Source organism: Pan paniscus, chromosome 1 (genome assembly GCF_029289425.2).
Source record: "Pan paniscus chromosome 1, NHGRI_mPanPan1-v2.0_pri, whole genome shotgun sequence".
Lineage (NCBI taxonomy): Eukaryota > Metazoa > Chordata > Mammalia > Primates > Hominidae > Pan > Pan paniscus.
In genome coordinates, this window is record NC_073249.2 from 22,280,990 (window position 1) to 22,300,308 (window position 19,319).

At 36.6% G+C, this 19,319-nt stretch overlaps 1 protein-coding gene across 22 annotated transcripts in view; it reads left to right on the forward strand.

Moving 5' to 3' along the window:
• Positions 1-19,319, forward strand: part of CDC42BPA (CDC42 binding protein kinase alpha) — a 331,921-nt gene that overhangs the window by 62,689 nt on the left and 249,913 nt on the right. For all 22 annotated transcript variants that reach the window (XM_034947986.3, XM_034948052.3, XM_034948013.3 and 19 more), the window contains one exon: positions 1,735-1,826. In XM_034947986.3, the coding sequence (XP_034803877.2) occupies positions 1,735-1,826 (92 nt within the window). Of the gene's footprint in view, positions 1-1,734; positions 1,827-19,319 lie in introns of those variants that run through there.

The window sequence follows — 19,319 nt, forward strand, 5'->3', positions numbered from 1 at the left end:
GATTGCTTTGGGTAACATTGTCGTATTAACAATATTAAGTCTTCTTCCAATCTAGAATACTGGATGTCTTTTCATTTATTTAAGTCTTCTTTAATTTTTATCAGCAATATTTTGTAGTTTCCAATGTACAAGTCTTTCACCTCATTGGTTAAATTTATCTTTAAGTACTTTATTCTTTTGGATGCTGTTGCAAATGGAATTTTATTATTATTAATTCTTTTATTACTGCTTTTTAAGAGACAGGATCTTGCTGTTTTGCCCAGGCTGGAGTGCAGTGGTATGATCATGACTCATTGCAGCCTCGAATACCTGGGCTCAAGTTATCCTCCTGCCTTAGCCTCCTGTGTAGCTAAAGACTACAGGCATATGCCACCACATTCAGCTAATTTTTTTCTCTTTCTCTTCTCTGTTGTGTGAATTCCAGATAGAAATCCTCTCTCTCTTTCCTTTCCTTACAAAACACGAATACAGAAATCCCTAGTGGACTTGACTAAGCAGTGTGGAATACCCGTTTTTGAAGCTAGTTAGGGCTAAATGCATACTTTTAGATCAAAGCAAACTGTATGACCTATGTGTTTCACTTCCCTAATGCTCAAATATGTATCTTTGATCTTATCATACTCTGGCTCCATGGAAGGAAGAGAGAAGACAGCTACACCTATGTATTATGATCCTTTAATCATATCAATTCCTTTTTGTGTTAGAATAAAGAGGGACCTGAGGAGAGGAAAGGAGACACGTTTAAACTTCTCTTAGAGGCAGCAGAATATGTAATTGCTGTAATCATTAAACATTTTTAATTTACCAGTTAAAAATATTAATAAGATTACATCTAAATTCCTTTAATGAAATTCAAAGCCTTTTCCATTTTCTAGCTCTTATTTCTTTGCATTTCTTCTCACAATTCTTTACCATGGATTATTTACCATTAACACCCCAAATTCACTTCCTCGCCTCTCTTCATTTGCTTATATTGTTCCCTCTTGCCTGGAGTATCTACATTGTCAAACCCAGGCAAAGCAGCAAGATTGTATTTAGTCCTCAAGGTTCAATTTATCTGTTATCTCCTTTGTGTGAAGCATTAGTATCCACATAATTAGTGTTCTATTCTCACTAATTCTGAAGCACTTAAAACTTTATCACATTATTAAATTTTGTGTCTGCATATATGCATACTTGCCTTTCTTGAATGAAGACTAAGAGTTTCTTGAAGGAAAGTATCATATCATAATCAAATTTTTAAAAACTCCAGTCATTGCCACCATGCTTTGTATACTGTAGACGTTTGCTAACGCATTTTAAAAGAACAAATGAATGAATGTGAAAGAAACATGAGTTTACTTGGTGGGAATTGCTGAAGAGCTCTCTGGTGCCATGAAATCTGCTTTTATTTTTTATACCTTTGTGTTAAAATATATATTTAATGCTGATAGAATGTTAAAACTGGTCTCATTTTTACATCCCCCTTGCTTTGCATTCTTTTATATGTTATTTGGAGTTTAAACATACATTTCTCACCAAAAATGTAATTCATATGTAAGAAATAAAAGAAAATATATTGTTTTCTTAGGGAAATTAAATCTGTTTATTCTCATATAGTTTGGGATTTTTTAATATTTTGACAATTCTTAAATCATAATTTGAATTTTTGTGTAACTAAGAAACACCATTATTTATATCTAATTTGCATCACATTTTATTAAGAAAATAATTGATATTGCTCTTTCATTTCAGCTAAACCATTTACTTCTAAAGTGAAACAAATGCGATTACATAGAGAAGACTTTGAAATATTAAAGGTGATTGGTCGAGGAGCTTTTGGGGAGGTAAGAGATTAAGATTTGATAGAAGGTCTGCTAATTATTTTGGAAGCTGTTGAACACAGTTGTGAGAGAATTTAACAAGTATTGTTACTTGTTACTTGTTAAACAATATTTGTTAAGTTGTGATTGATGTGATTGATTGTGCTGTTGTGATTGATATAATAGCTCAGAAAATAAAGTGTTGAATGAAATATTTCTACTGGGAATTTTTTCTAAGATCATGTTTTCACATGTACTTCATATGTCAATGTAAATATGAGTGTGTTTCTAGACTCTTCTTTTGTTCTGTTGGTCTGTCTTATTCTAGTTTATAAGGAATCTTGATACCTGGTAGTGTATATACTCTGACTTCCTTTTTCTCCCCCCTCCCATCTCTCCTCCCCTGATATTTTCATAGTATTTTATTTTATGTATGTATGTATGTATGTATTTATTTATTTTTGAGATGGAGTTTCCCTCTGTTGCCCAGGCTGGAGTGCAGTGGCATGATCTTGGCTCACTACAGCCTCCACCTCCCGGATTCAAGTGATTCTCCTGCTTCAGCCTCCCGAGTAGCTGGGATTACAGGCGTCCGCCATCAGGCTCAGCTAATTTTTGTATTTTTAGTCAAGTTGGGTTTTTGCTGTGTTGGTCAGGCGGGTCTCAAATTCCTGACCTCAAGTGATCTGCCCACCTTGTCCTCCTAAAGGATATTTTCATAGTATTTTAGAATCAGTTTTTCAATTTCGACTCACTTGTAAAGATACACGTGCGCGCGCACGCGCGCGTGCTCTCTCTCTCGCTGTCTTTCTCTCCCTCCTCTCTCTCTCCTCTCTCTTCTCTTCTCTCTCTCTCTCTTTTTTTCCAGGAATTTGGGTAAAGTTTGTATTGAAACTGGAGATCAGTTTGCAGACAATTGGCATTTTAACAATACTACTGAGTCAGCTAGTCCGTAGACGTGGTATATTCTTCCATTTATTTAGGGCTTTATAAATTTATCTCAATACTGTTTTGTAGTGTTCATTCAGTATAGAAGACCTCCACATCTTTCAGCAGATTTATTCCTGGATATGTGATATTCTTGATATTATTTTAATTAGAATTGTTTGTGAAATTTCATTTCTTAATTGTTTTCTTGGTAGTAGTTAGAAGTAGAATTTAATTTTATTGATCTTATACCTTGTTATACTTTTCAAATAGGAATTTTGTTGAATTTTATTAATACTTTATCTGCATCTTTTGGGACACTCATGGTTTTTCTCCTTTACTTCGTTAATGTGTTGAATTATGCTGTTATATTTTCAGATGTTAAACAATCTTTGCATTCCTAAAATAAGCCCAACTGACTTGTGATATGTTACCCCTTTATATGTACCAACGGACTTCATGTGCTTTTTGTGTGTTGTTAGGATCTTTGCACCTGTGTTCTTCAGATAAATTGGCCTGTAATTTTCCTACTTCGAATGTTCTGATCAGATTTTGGTATCTTGGTTATACTGGTCTTACAAGAAGAGGGAAATGTTCCCTCCTTTAGTATTCTCCAGAAGAGTTAGTGAAGATTGTTATTATTTTTTTCCTGATATGCTTACAAGATTTAACTGGTGAAGCCTCTGAGACCAGAGGTTGCTAGTGAAAAAGTTTTAAATAATGTTTAATTTCTTTAATGGAAATAAAATGACTTGTTCTGTGTATGTATTAGTTTTGCTAGGTTTATCCATTTCATCTAATTTTTAAAACTTGTTACTGTTTTGATCATTTCTCTCTCTTTTTATTTTTCTTGCTAGGGGTTTATCAGTTTATTATCTTTTCCATGAATTAACTTTTGGCCTTTTGAATTTTGTTATTGTAGATTTGTTTTCTGGTTCTTTAATTTCTGCACTTTATAATATTTTCTTTGGTTTTATCTTGCTATTCTTTTTCTGATTTTTCAAAATAGCATTGATATCTAGCCCTTCTTTTCAAACCTGTGTTTAAGGCTATATGTTTTCCTCTAAGCATTTTTAGCTATAGCAGACATATTTTGGTATGTCATATATATGTATATATTTTTTGCTTAAAATACAGTGTGATTTTAAATTTTTGTTTTTGATCTATGAATTTAAAGTTCATTAAAAAAATTTCTAAACATTTAGAAAATTTTCTAGTTTTTCTTACTGAGTTATGTAATTTAAAAGTGGTTAGAACGCATACTCTATGTGATTAGAATCCTTTGAAATTTGCTCTGCAGTGTTCTGTAAATATCAGTTAGGTCAAGTTCAAAATCTTGTTTAACTCTTCCATATCCTTACTGTCTGTTTTTTTTCAGTTTGATCTGTCATTTCCTGAGAGAGGATTTCTTTATTTCTTTCAGTTTTTGCTGATAACAAATGTACAGTTATTATATCTTCCTGGTGATTAACTCATTCGCTATTATGGAGTGTTCCCATGATCTCTATAGTGTTTTTTGATCTAAATTTTCCTTAATCTGATATTAGTGGAACTACTCCAGCTCTTTTTTATTAGTATTTTCATTAAATATCTTATTCTGTCGTTTTCGTTTTAGCTTTCTATAAGCATATGGTATGTTTACTGTTCAGTAGAATATAATTAGATTTTGTTTTTTAATCAGTTAACATGTAATGATGTTACTACTTGTTTTATATTTGTTTTGCTCATTTTGTGTTGTTTTTCTCTCATTTCTTGCTTCTTCTTCGATTAATGGAATATTTTAAATCATACCTCCCAATGTTATCTTCTTTTATGGGTTCCCCTGGCAATTACCACATGTATCCTTGGTAAATTTATATCTTGCCAATTCCCATTTACCCAATTTCTACCTTTTTTTTTTCATTGCTGTCATATATTTTAGTTCCATTTATATTTGAAACCCCAACATATATACTGTACCTGTTTATTTAGGTTTACCCACATATTTGTATTTTCTCTGCTCTTCACATTCATGTACTTCCCTTTGGGATCATTTTCCTTTTGACTTAAAAATTCCCTTTCATAGTTCTTTTTAATATTTAGAGACAAAGTTTTGCTTTGTCTCTCTGGCTGCAGTGCAGTGGTGTGATCATAGCTCACTGCAGCCTTGAATTCCTGGGCCCAAGTGATCCTCCTGCCTCGGCATCCTGGGTAGCTAAGACTATAGCTGTGCACCAGCATGCTTGGCTAATTTGTAAATTTTCATGTAGTGACGGGGTTTTCCTACATTGCCCAGGCTGGTCTCAAACTCCAAGGCTCAAGGAGTCCTCCTGCCTCAGCCTCCCAAAGTGCTGGGATTACAGTTGTGAGGCACTGTGCCTGGCCCTCTTTAGTATTTCTTCAGTGTAAGTCTGCTGATAACAAATTATCTGATTTTATTTGTCTGAAAATATATTTTTTGAGGTCCTAAAATTAAAAAAAATTGAAGTATATTATGGTATACACACACACACACACACACTTCAGTTTCAAAAAATATACACACATATAACTCGATGGATTTTTACATTTTTTTAGGGTACAAAACAAGCAATAGCATTTTATTGTTATGCCATTTGACCATAGCATTCTTTTTTTGTTTTTTGTTTTTTTATTTGAGATGGAGTTTTGCTCTTGTCGCCCAGGCTGGAGTGCAGTGGTGCAATCTTGGCTCACTGCAACCGCTGCCACCCGGGTTCAAGTGATTCTCCTGCCTCAGCTTCCCGAGTAGCTGGGATTACAAGTGCCCACTACCATGCCTGGCTAATTTTTGTATTTTTAGTAGACATGTGGTTTCACCATGTTGGTCAGGCTGGTCTCGAACTCCTGACCTCAGGTGATGCACCCATCTTGGCCTCCCAAAGTGCTGGGATTAACAGGCTTGAGCCACCATGCCTGGCCTTATTATTATTATTTTTTTAAATTTTTGTGGGTACATAGTAGGTTTATATATTTATGGAGTACGTGAGATATTTTGGTACAGGCATGCAGTGCTTAATAATTGCATCATGGAAAATTGGATATCCACGTTATTTCAAAATGGACATTCAAGCATTTATCCTTTGTGTTACAGAAAATCCAGTTGTACTCTTAGTTATTTCAAAATGGACAACTAAATTATTATTGGTCCTTTGTGTTACAAAAAATCCAGTTGTACTCTTTTAGTTATTTCAGAATGGACAATTAAATTATTATTGACTACAGTCCCCCTCTTGTGCTACCAAATACTAGGTCTTCGTCATTCTATTTTTTTTGTACTCATTAATCATCCCCATCTCCTTTTTCTCCACATCCTCACCAGCATTTGTTATTGCCTGCCTTATGGATAAAAGTCATTTTAACTGGGGTGAGATGATACCTCATTGTAGTTTTGATTTGCATTTCTCTGATGATCAGTGATGTTGACCACTTTTTTCATATGCCTGTTTGCCATTCGTATGTCTTTTTTATAGAAAGGTCTATTCAAATCTTTAGCCCATTTTAAAAATTGGATTATCAGATTGTTTCCTATAGAGTTGTTTGAATTCCTTGTATATTCTGGTTATTAATCCCTTGTCAGATGAGTAGTTTGCAAATATTGCCTCCCATTCTGTGGGTTGTCTCTTCACTGTGGTTTGATTCTGTCTCTTCACTGTGGGTTGATTGTTTCCTTTGCTGTGCAGAAGCTTTTTAATTTCATGTCATCTTATTTGTCCATTTTTGCTTTGGTTGGCTGTGTTTTAAGAAATTTTTGTGCAGACCAGTGTCCTGGAGATTTTCACCAATGTTTTCTTTTAGTAGTTTTATACTTTGAGGTATTAGACTTAAATCTTTAATCCATTTTGATTTGTTTTTTATGTAAGGTGAGAGATAGGGATCAAATTTCCTTCTTCTGCATATGGTTATCCAGTTTTCCCAGCACCATTTATTGAAGAGACTGTCTTTTCCCTAACATTCTTGGCACCGTTGTTGAAAATTAGTTCCCTGTATGTATGTGGATTTCCTTCTGGGTTCTTTATTCTGTTTCATTAATCTATGTGTCTGTTTTTATGTCAGTACCATGCTAGTTTGGTTACTGTAGCTCTGTAGTATCATTTGAAGTCAGGTAATATGATTCTTCCAGTTTTGTTCTTTTTGCTTGGGATAGCTTTGGCTATTCTGGGTCTTTTGTAATTCCATATAAATTTTAGGATTATTTTTTCTATTTCTGTGAAAGAATGTCATTAATACTTTGACAGGGATTGCATTGAATCTGTAGATTGCTTTGGGCAGTATGGATATTTTAACAGTATTGATTCTTCTAACCCATGAACATTGAATATTTTTTCAGTTTTTTGTGTCCTCTTCAGTTTCTTTCATCAGTGTTTCATCAGTATATTGATGTGTGTGTGTGTGTGTGTGCATACCTCACATGTATGTTTATATACTTCAATTAAAAAATACACATAGATAACTTGATGAATTTTTACTTTTTTTGTAGGGGACAAATAAATAATAGCATTTTATTCTTATGCCATTTGACCATAGCATTTGTGTTCTATAGTTTTCACTGTAGACATCTTTTACTTCTTTGGCTGATTTAAATCCTAGGTATTTAATTTTATTTGTGGCTATTGTAAATGGGATTACTTTTTTCATTTCTTTTTCAGATTGTTCACTGTTGGCATAGAGAAATGCTACTGATTTTTGTATGTTGATTTTGTATCCTGCAACTTTACTGAATTTGTTCATCAGTTTGAATAAGTTTTTGTGTGTGTGTGTGTGTGGAGTCTTTAGGTTTTCCAAAATATAAGACCATATCATCTTCAAACAAGGATAATTTGACTTTTTTCTTTCCAGTTTGGACACCCTTTCATTCTTTCTCTTGTTTAATTGCTCTAGCTAATACTTAAAGAACTATGCTGTACTTGAATATTGATATCTTTCTCTAGATTTGGAAAGTTCTTATTATCCCTTTAATAAACTTTCTACTCCTATTTTCTCTACCTTTTCTTTAAGGTCAGTAACTCTTAGATTTACCCTTTGAGGTTGTTTCCTAGATCTTATACATGCTTCATTCTTTTTCATTCTTTTTTCTTTTGTCACCTCTGTGTATTTTCAAATAGACCATTTTCAAGCTCACTAATTCTTGCTTCTGCTTGATCAGTTCTGCTATTAAGAGACTCTGATACATTCTTTAACATGTCAGTTGAGTTTTTCAACTCTAGAATTTCTGCTTGATTTTTAAAAATTATTGTTTGTTTATTTATTTATTTTGAGATGGAGTCACACTCTGTCACCCAGGTTGGAGTGTAGTGGTGTGATCTCGGCTCACTGCAGCCTCCATCTCACAGGTTCAAGCGATTCTCCTGCTTCAGCCTCCTGAGTAGCTGGGACTACAGGTGCATACCACGCCTGGCTAATTTTTGTATTTTTAATAGAGATGGGGTTTTACAGTGTTGGCCAGGCTGGTCTCGAACTCCTGACGTCAGGTGATCCGCCTGCCTTGGCCTCCCAAAGTGTTGGGATTACAGGCATGAGCCACTACGCCTGGCCCCGTTTTTAATTATTTTAATCTGTGAAATTTATCTTATAGAATCCCAAATTCCTTCTCTGTGTTATCTTGAATTTCTTTGAGTTTCCTCAAAATAGCTATTGTTTTTTAAGATGGACTGTCACTCTGTCACCCAGGCTAGAGTGCAGTGGCGCGATCTCAGCTCACTGCAACCTCCGCCTCCTGAGTTCAAGCCATTCTCTTGCCTCAACCTTCTGAGTAGCTGGGATTACAGGCATGCACCATCATGCCTGGCTAATTTTTGTATTTTTTTAAAAATAGAGATAGGGTTTCACCATGTTGGCCAGGCTGGTCTTTGACCTCAAGTGATCTGCCTGCTTGGCCTCCCAAAATGCTGGGATTACAGGCATGAGCCACTGCACCTGGCCAAAATAGCTTTTTTTTTGAGACAAAGTCTCGCTCTGTTGCCCAGGCTAGAGTGCAGTGACACGATCTTGGCTCACTGCAACCTCTGCCTCCCAGGTTCTGTGATTCTTACCATGTCAGCCTGCTGAGTAGCTGGGATTACAGGCACCCACCACCACCCCTGGCTAATTTTTATATTTTTAGTAGAGATGGGGTTTCACCATGTTGGCCAGGCTGGTCTCGAGCTCCTGACCTCAAGTGATCCACCCACCTCGGCCTCCCATGGTGCTGGGATTACAGGTGTGAGCCACCGTGCTTGGCCCAAAATAGCTATTTTGAATTCTGTGTCTGAAATGTCATGTGTCTCTGTTTCTCCAGGATTGATCCCCAGTGCCTTATTTAGTTCATTTGGTGAGGTCAGGTTTTTTGGATAGTGTTGATGCTTTTAGATGTTTTCGGTGTCTGGACATTGAAGAGTTAGGTATTTATTGTAGACTTTGCAGTCTGGGCTTGTTTGTACCTGTCTTTCTTGGGAAAGCATTCCAGGTATTTGAAGGGACTTAGGCTCAAAGGCCAATAACACAGTGGTTTTTGCAGTCTTATATAGGTATTGTCTTGGTGGTCTTGGATAAGATCCAAAAGTTTTCTCTGGATTACCAGGCAAAAACTCTTATTCTTTTACTTTACTTTCTTCCAAACATATTGGGTCTTTCTTTCTGTACTGAGCCACCTGGAACTCTGGGGATTTGGTGATACAAGCACCCCTGTGGCCACCATCACTGGGACTGTGCTGGGTCAGACCTGAAGCCAGCACAGCACTGGGCCTTGCCCAAGGCCCTTCCCTTCAGGGTGGTGAGTTTCCCCAGGCCCCGGGTGTGTCCAGAGATGCTGTCTGGTAGCCTGCGATTCTAGTTAAAAACCTTAGCAATCTACCTGATGTTTTATTTTTACTATGTCTGTGCTGGCATTCAAACCACAATACAAAAAGTTCTTCCCGCTCTTCTCTCCCCTTTCCACATGCAGAGGAGGAGCGTCTCTCTGTGGCCAGCACCATGACTGTTCCATGAGCAGTTCTGCCAGGCCACACCACCAGTGTTCACTTAAAGGCCAAGAGCTCTTTCACCAGCTTGTGGTGAGTGCTGCCAGGCCTGGGACTCACCCTTCAGGCAGTGGGCCCCCCTCTGGCCCAGAGCCGGTCCAGAAATGGTGTCCAAGAGGCTGGACTTGGGGATCTGAAAAGCCTGCCTTTTGCTCTGTCCCACTGTGATATCTGAAAGCAAGACAAAGTTCCCTTTACTTTTCCCTCTGCTTTTCTCAGACAGAAGGAGTCTTTCACAGTGGCCACCACAACTGGGAATGTGCTGGGTCTCCTTTGAAGCAAGTAGTCTCAGACCTCAAGGCCCACAGCATACTCCCTGGGTATTGCTGGTGCCCAGTGGCAATTCATTGCCCAAGAACTCTTTAGTCAGCAGGTGATGAGTCCTGCCAGGACTGGATCCTTCTCTTCAAGGCAGCCGGTTCCCTTTTGGCCCAGAGTGTGTCTAGAAATATCATCGGGGAGCTAGGGCCTGGAATGGGGGCCTCATGGCTCTGCCTGGTGCTCTATTCTAGTGTGGCTGAGCTAGTATCCAAGATGCAAGACAATGTCGGGGCTGGGCATGGTGGCTTACGCCTGTAATCTCAGCACTTTGGGAGGCCAAGGTGGGCAGATCACCTGAGGTCAGGAGTTCGAGACCAGCCTGGCCAACATGGTGAAACCCTGTCTCTACTACAAATACAAAAATTAGCTGGGTGAGGTGGCACGTGCCTGTGGTCCCAGCTACTCGGGAGGCTGAGACAGGAGAATTGCTTGAACTTGGGAGGCAGAGGTTGGCAGTGAGCTGAGATGGCACCACTGTACTCCAGCCCAGGCAACAGAGTGAGACTCCGTCTCAAAAAAAAAAAAAAAAAAAAAAAAAAGATGCAAGACAAAGTCCTCTTTACTCTTTGCTCTTCTGTTCTTAAGCAGAAGGAAGGAGTCACTCTGGTTCCTGTGAGCTGCACTGCCTGGGTTGGGGGATGGACAGCTGATGCCTCCCTAGGTCATGAGCAACCCTAGTTCACTGGCTCTAAGCACTAGGAGTTGCCTAGGAATTGGAGTCCTTGTTAGAACCCAACTTGGCTGCCATTCAGGTTTACCTAGGACCCCAGAGCACTTCAGCCTGCAGTGGTGATGCTTGCTGGGAAACTCGTTCTGACCTGCTGGGATGGGTGACTCCCCTTTGGCTAGAGCTAGTCAAATGCCCCTCCAAGCATGGCCACTGGCTGAGCCCAGCAGGGCTTCATTCTCTGCTGTGACAGGGCAGCACTGAGTCTCTGCGCTTTCCCTCCCTGAAGTATATTCTCTCTCTCTACCTCATGGCCATTGCCAGGGAATAGGAAATAGGGGTGGCATCCATGATTCAAGACTGTCTCTCCTGTCTTCCTCAATGCCTTTTTTTCAAGATATGAAGTTAAAACCAGGTACTGTGATTGCTTACCTGAGTTTTGGTTCTTGTGAGAGTGCTTTTCTCTTTGCAGATAGTTTTTAAAATTTGCTGTTCCAGCATGGTGTGGGAGAGCTTGAATGGTGTAGGCTTCTATTCTACTACCTTGCTTCACCCCTGGCCATAGCCAGATTTTTACATTTGTATGAGTTTGTATAAACCATCAAGCAGATCAAGATATAGTACATTTCTAGCATTCTGATAGGCTCCCATTGCCCCCGCCCCCCCACCATGTGAATAATCACTTCCTTGTTAACTATTCTGTTAACTATTCTGACTTCTATCACCATAGATTTTTTTTGCTTGTTTTTGAGTTTTATGTTAATGGAATTATGTAATATATACTCTTTGGTTTCTGGCTTCTTGTGCTCAACAGTACACTTTTGTAATTCATTCTTGTTTTTCACTGGTTCACAGTATTTTTCTTAATATGAATATGTCACAAGTTATTTATTAATGGTGTTCAAGTTGTTTATGGTTTTTGGCCATTATGAATAATGCTGTTAGAAACATTTTTGTGCATATCTTTTGGGAGCTATGAGCACTTATTTGTGTTTGATACAAATTTAGAATTGCTGGGTCACAGGGTAGGCTTATTTAGCTTTAGCAGATAATGCCAAATAACTTCCCAAGTGGTTAATGATTTATATTCCCGTCAACAGTGTATAAAGGTCCCAGTTGCTTTATAACCTCGCTAACATGGGTCTTTTTTTTTTTTTACTTTAGTTTTTTTTTGGTCAGTGAGTGGCCGTATTGTGTTATTTCATTTCGCATTTCTTGATAGCGCCTACATTTGAACACATTTTCATATCACCTCACATCACTTAGATATCCTTTCCATGAAGTGCACATTTTGGGGTTGGGTAAGTAGGAGTTGCATGGGTGAGTTGTCTGACTTATCGTCATATTCTAGATTCAAATCTGTTGTTGGAGATGTGCACACACGTGTGTGTGTGTGTATGTGTGACAAATCTTTTCCGTGGCTTGGCATTTCCCTCTCTCCAAAGATCTTGTATTAAACAGAAATTCTTAATGTTAATGGAGTGCAATTAATTAAACTTTTACTTATAATTAGTGATTTTTGTGTTTTTAAGAAGTTTTTTTCTAACCTCAAGGTCATGAACATATTTTCCAATAATTAAAATAAATTCTTTCTTTGATCTTTCAAGACAAACCTTTCACATTTAGATGTCTCATCTCTCTGGTATTGACTGTTTTGTGTTTTCTGAGGTATAGGTCAAAGTTCACTTTATTCTTTGTGGTTTCTGATTATTGTTTGTTTTAAAGACTACCTTTTTCACATTTAATTGCAAAGAAACTTTTGTCTTAAGTTGGGGCCCCTATGTGTGCCACTTATTAATTTTTTAAAAACAGTTTTCAATGTAGAAGTCTTTTTTAAAAACAGTTCTTAAGGTCAGGGGTACACTTGCAGGTTTGTTAAATAAGTAAACTTGTGTCATGGGCATTTGTTGTACAGATTATTTCATCGCCCTGTTAAGCTCAGTACCCATTAGTTATTTTTTCCTGATCCTCTCCCTCCTCCCACCCTCTGTCCTCTGACAGGTCCCAGTGTGTGTTGTTCCCTTCTATGTGTCCATGTGTACTCATCATTTAGCTCCCACTTACAAGTGAGAACATGGGGTATTTGGTTTTCTGTTCCTGTGTTAGTTCGCAGAGCATAATGGCCTCCGGCTCCATCCATGTCCCTGCAAAGGACATGATCTCATTTTTTTTCTGTGGCTGCATAGCATTCCATGGTGTATATGTACCACATTTAAAAATCTAGTCTACCATTCTGGGCATTTAGGTTGATTCCATGTCTTTGCTATTGTGAATAGTGCTGCAGTGAATGTACGTGTGCTTGTGTCTTTATAAGAGAACAATTTATATTCCTTTGGGTATATACCCAAGTAATGGGATTGTTGGGTCAAATGGTGTTTCTGTTTTTGTTCTTTGAGGAATATTTTTCAATGTAGATGTCTTGTTCATGTTTCACTAAATTTATGGGTCTGATTTCTTTTTTTTATCTGCCCCAATCCAATTCTTTTTTTATTTAATTTTTTTGAGTCTGATGTTTTTTAGTAAGCTAGTAAAGGATAGTTTTAGAATTCTATTTTTTATTTTCTTGCTGTGGTAGAAATACAATTGGCTTTAAAAATATTAATCTTTTATTTAAGGAACTTGATTATATTAACTTCTTCTAGTTTGTACATAAATTTTTTGAATTCTCTATATGTTCATCTTGATCTTCAATTAATGATAGCATTTGTTCTTCCCAATAGTTATTCCTTTTATTTCTTTTTCCTCTATTATTGTAATAGAGAAGATCTTTAATAAAATGTTGAATTTAAATGCTGAAAGTGGGCATCATCCTTGTCTGGTTTGTGAATCAGGAGAAAGTGTTCAGCATTTTACTAATGATTAAGAAGTTTGCTACTACTACTTTTCAAAAAAATGATTACTCTTTTTCCTTCTTGCCCTAGTCTGTAGAGAGCTTTTATCATTAATAGGAGCTAACTTTTATCAAAAGCTCCATCTATATCTGTTTTGATATGATTTTACTATGATATTTGGCTGATATTGATATTATAATTTTCAAATATACCAATATTACAGTACTATAGAAATTCAGTTGGCCTTTTAATATATAGTTGGGTTTGATTTGCTGATATTTTGTTTATAATTTTTTTGTTTATGTGCATGAGACAGATTGGCCTTTGTCTATTTTATAATCTTACATTTTGGAACGATATTATTTAGCTCATAAGACAATTTGGAAAGTGTTTTTTCTCAATTCTCTGAAAGCATTTGTGTAAGATTGGTGTTATTTCTTTTTAATAATGCCAAGAAGACCTCACTGGTGAAGCCATATGAACAAGGAGCACAAAATCTTTTTGTTGTTTGTTTAGATCTTCTGAGGAAAATTTTACATACATTGAAATACCCTAATTGTATATATACAGTTCCTTGAGGTTTTGGAAATGGATCACCCTTATCAAGATACAGAATATTTCTATCACCCTAGGAAGTTTTCTTCCTCGTTGGTTCCCCACGGCTTCCATCAAATGGCAACCGCTGTTCTGAGTTTTAACTGTAGATTAATTTTGACTGTTTGAAAATTTCATATAAATGGAATTATACAGTATGTACTCTTTTGTGTCCACCTTTCACTCAGGATAATGTCCAAGACTCATCCTTGCAATTGCATGTATTAATCGTTTTTATTACTGAGCAGTATACCATTTTATCAATGTTCCACAGTTTATTCATTTTCCTATTGATGAACATTTGTTTCCAATTTTTTGGCTATTAGAAATAAAGCTGATATGAATATTCTCGTACAGGTTTTCATGGAAATATGTTTTTGTTTTCTTTGGGTAAATACCCAGAAGTGGAACTGCTATGCTAGACAGTAGTTGCATGTTTAAATTTAAAAGAAACTGGCATACTACTTCCAGTTGGATTGTACCATTTTTATATTCCTACTTATGCCCTGTTCTTGCTCAATATTTTTTGTTGTTAATTTTAGCCATTCTAGTGGGTATGTAGTGGTATTCTGTGGTCTTAATTTTCATTGTTGTTTGCATTTGTGTTATATATCAGCATAATCATGGGGTTTTTGTGTGCCTATTAACCATTTTTATATCTTCCTTTGTGAGGTATATGTTCAAATTTTTTGCTCAGTCTTTAGAAATTGAAATGTTTGTATTTTTATTGTTGAGCTGTAGGAGTTTTTTGTCAGATGTTTTAGCAATATTTTCTCAGACTGTGTGGTTTGTTCATTTTTTTAAAAAATTATCATTTAGAGCAGAAGTTTTCAATTTTGAAGGTATAATTTTATCAATTGTTTTCTATTACAGTTAGTATTTTCTGTGTTCTAAGAAATCCTTGTTTATACTCAGATCACAAAGGTATCTATGTTTTTTTTTCTAAAAGCCTTCTATTTTTAGCTACTATATTTAGATTGGTGATCCATCTCAAATTCATGTCTGATGTGATATCGGCATTGAGATTCATTTTTTTTTTTGTATTTGTAGCCAGTTGTTTCAGCACCATTTGTTGAAAAGGCTGTTTTCCCTTTATTAAGTCATTTTAGCACCTTAGTAAAAAGACCATGTGCTCTATTGCTGTCCTCTCTATTCTCTTTATCTCATTGTCTGCCTTTATGCTAATACCACACACAGTCTTGATTCCTATAGCTTTATACTAATGTTGAGATTGTGTAATGAACTCTGAGTGTATGGAGTCCTACTTTGTTCTTTTTCAAGATTGTTTTAATTATTCGAAGACTTTTGCATTTTAGAATCAATATATCAATTTTTATAAAAGCCTACTGATGTAATTGAGTATGCACTGAGTACATAGATAAATTTTGGGAGGACCAATATCTTAATAATGTTGAGTCTGTTAGTCTCTGAAGCAGATATTTCTCTTTGTTTTTTGAAGGTCTAACTTAATTTTCTCAAGGATGTTTTATAGTTTTAATGTATAGGTCTTCTTCATATTTTCTTAAATTTATTCCTAAGTATTTAAGTTTTTTGACTCTGATAAATGATATCTTTAAAATTTTTACATTCAAACACTATGCTGCTAATATGTAGATAATATAGTTGATTTTTGTATCAGACTTTATTTCCTGAGATCCTACTAAAGTCATTTATTTTTTAGTAGTTTTGTTGTTATTTTGGTCCCTGGTTTCTTAGTTTTTCTGTGTAAGCAGTCCTGCTGTCTGATAATAGGATTTTCAGAATAGGGACGCATCCTTTTTACTTTGCAGACTTTCTATTTTTTTTGTCTTGACTTACTGCACTAGCTCGGACCTCTAATACAGTGTTGAAATGGTGTCACAAGGGTGGACATCCTTACCTTATTCCTGAATTGAGGGAGGAAGAATTCAGTGTTTTACTGTTAAGTATGGTGAAATTATTGTTAGGCAATATTTTGGTAGGTGCCTTTTATCTGATTGAAGATATTGTCTTCTGTTACTATAATAGTTTGCTGAGCATTTAAAAAATATAGTTATTGATAGGTGCTGAATTCTGTCATATGCTTTTTCTGTATCTATTGAAATCATTACATGGATTTTTTCTTTCAGTTAGTTGACATAGTGGATTACTTTGATTAATTTTTTAATAGACTTTATATTTTAGAGCAGTTTTAAGTTCACAGCAAAATTGAGCAGAAAATACAGAGTTCCCGTATACCTCCTGTTCCCACACTTACCCAATCTTCATCTCCCAAAACACTGAACCAGAATGGTACATTTGTTACAATCCAGGAAACTACATTGACATATTATTATTACCCAAAGTCTGTAGTTTACCTTAGGGTTCACTCCTGATGTTGTACGTTCAGTGGGTTTTGACAAATATATGTTATGTATCTGCCATTGTAGTATCAAACAGAGTAGTTTCCACTGCCCTAGAAATCTTCTGTGCTCTGTCTGTTTATTCATTTCTCCCTCACCACTGACCCCTGGCCACCACTGGTCTTTTTTTATAATCTCCAAACTTTTGCCTTTTCCAGAATAGTTAGAATGATACAGTATGTAGCCTGTTCAGATTGGCTTTTCTCAGTAATATGAATTTATGGTTCCTCTACATCTTTAAATGGCTTGATAGCTCTTTTCTTTTTAGTGCTGAATAATATTACATTGTCTAGATACACTGTGTGCATTGAACATTCCATGTACACTTGAAAAGAATGTTTTTTCTACATTTATTGTTTGTTGTGTTTTATACATCAGTTAGCTCTAGACGGTTGATGCAGTCATTAAGCTCTTCCATAATTTCCTAATTTTTGTTTAGTTCTGTCAGTGCTGAGAAGAGGGTTTTAAAGTTTTCAAATATAATTGTGGGTATGTCTGTATTTCCCTGTAGTTTCCTCTCTTTTTATTTTATGCATTTTGAAACTTAATTGGTGCATACATGTTCCAATTGTTCATCTTTCTTATACACTGAGCCTTTAATCATGCACTGTTTCCCTTCAAGGTAGTACTCGTTGTCATAGTCTGATTTGCCTCAGTATAGCCAGCTTTCTTATGATATTAACCTTTTTCATATAGTTAGGTTTTATATTTTTTACATATTCTGATAATCTGTATTTTAAGTGGACTGTTTAGACTATGGGTCAACAAACTTTTTCTGTAAAGTGACAGTAAATATTTTAGATTTCACAGTTCATATGTTCTCTGTGGCAACTACTCTTCTCTGTCATTGTGGTGTGAAAACTAGCCATAGACAGTTTGCAAATGAATGATGGATGTGGTTGTATTCAAATAAAATTTTATTTTTAAAAACAGGTAATGGACCAGATTTGACCTTCAGGCCATGGTTTGCTGAAACCTGGTTTAGATGTTGTGTTTGTTTGTTTGTTTGTTTGTTTTTTTAATGAGACAGGGTCTCGCCAGTGTAGTGGTGCCATCATAGCTCACTGTAGCCTCAAACTCCTGGGCTCAAGCTATCTTCCCACTCAGCCTCATAAGTAGCTGGGACTACAGGTGTGCCCCACCATGTCCGGCTAATTAAAAATTAAAAAAAAAAATAGAGATGGGGGTCTCACTTTGTTGCCCAGGCTGGTCTTGAACTCCTGGCCTCAAGTGATCCTCCTGCCTATGCCTCCCAAAGTGTTGGGATTACAGACATGAGCCACTGTATTCCGCTAGAAATAAAGCTTTTTTTTTTTTTTTTTTTTTTTTTTTTTTTTTTTTTTGAGACAGAGTTTTGCTCTTCTTGCCCAGGCTAGAGTGCAATGGCATGATCTCGGCCCACCACAACCTCCACCCCTGGGTTCAAGCAATTCTCCTGTCTTAGCCTCCCGAGTAGTTGGGATTACAGGCATGCACCACCACGCCTGGCTAATTTTGTATTCTTAGTAGAGACAGGGTTTCTCCATGTTGGTCAGGCTGGTCTCTAACTCCGACCTCAGGTGATCCGCCCGCCTCGGCCTCCCAAAGTGCTGGGATTACAGGCATGAGCCCCCGCGCCTGGCCAATAAAACTTTTAATAAATGGTCCTGAGACAACTGGATAACCATTTGGAAAAGTCCATTTGTGGAACAAGTTAAAACTCTTACATATTCCAGGACAAACCACAGATGGATCAAAATTCAAGTGTAAAAAATAAGAGAAACACAACCCAAATATCTGACATTAGGCAACTGGTTGAATAAACTATTGGTATAGTGATAGAATAGAATACCGTATAGCTGCAGTCAAGAAAGTTCACTGTACCTATGTAGCGCGATCTCCAGAATATATTGTAAAGTGAATAAAATAAGATGCAGAATAGTATTTAAGTGTGTCTTTTTTTGTTAAACAGAGGTAGGTAGAAATATTGTTTACACTTGTATTTTTATACAGTAACAATAATAGGTAGTCGAGGGAATGGGGTAGACAGGAGTGGGAGTGACACTTATAAGTGGGAGCCTTTTTATTTTTGTTCTGATTTTTTAAAGCATGTAAATGTATTACTCATTTTAAGATACCATGTAATAACTTTTCCAGATTGAGCTGAATTTATATGCAAGTTCCATGAATCATTTAAGGAAGAAGTAATTCTAAACTTAAACGTCCCCAGATAATAGAAAAAGAAGGACCATTGCCCAAGTCATTTTATGAGGCTAGAATGACCTTGATTCTAAAACCTGACATGAAGCAACATAGGAAAGAATACATATGAGACGCTTTTTTTTTTTTTTTTTTTTTTTTTTGTGGAGACCGGGTCTCATTCTGTCATCGAGGCTGGAGTGCAGTGGCACAATTACGGCTCACTGTAGCCTCGACCTCTTGAGCTCAGTTGATCCTCATACCTCAGCTTCCTGAGTAGCTGGTACCACAGGCATGTGTCACCACAACTGGCTAACTTTTGTATTTTTTGTAGAGGTGGAGTTTTGCTATGTTGCCCAGGCTGGTCTCACACCTCGGTCTCCCAAAGTGCTGGGATTACAGGCATGAGCCACTGTGCCCGGCCTTATATGATATGCCTCTGTCACAAAAGTCGGGATCATGGTTAACTCCATTGGAAAGGTGGGGGTTGTGATCAGGTAGGGCTGTAGGGGCAGGGTTCTGTGTTATTGCATGTTCTATTTCTTTATCTGAGTTTTAGTTATATGTTGTTCACTTTATCATTGTATAAACATAATTTGTTTTGTAGTTGTATGTAGGTATGT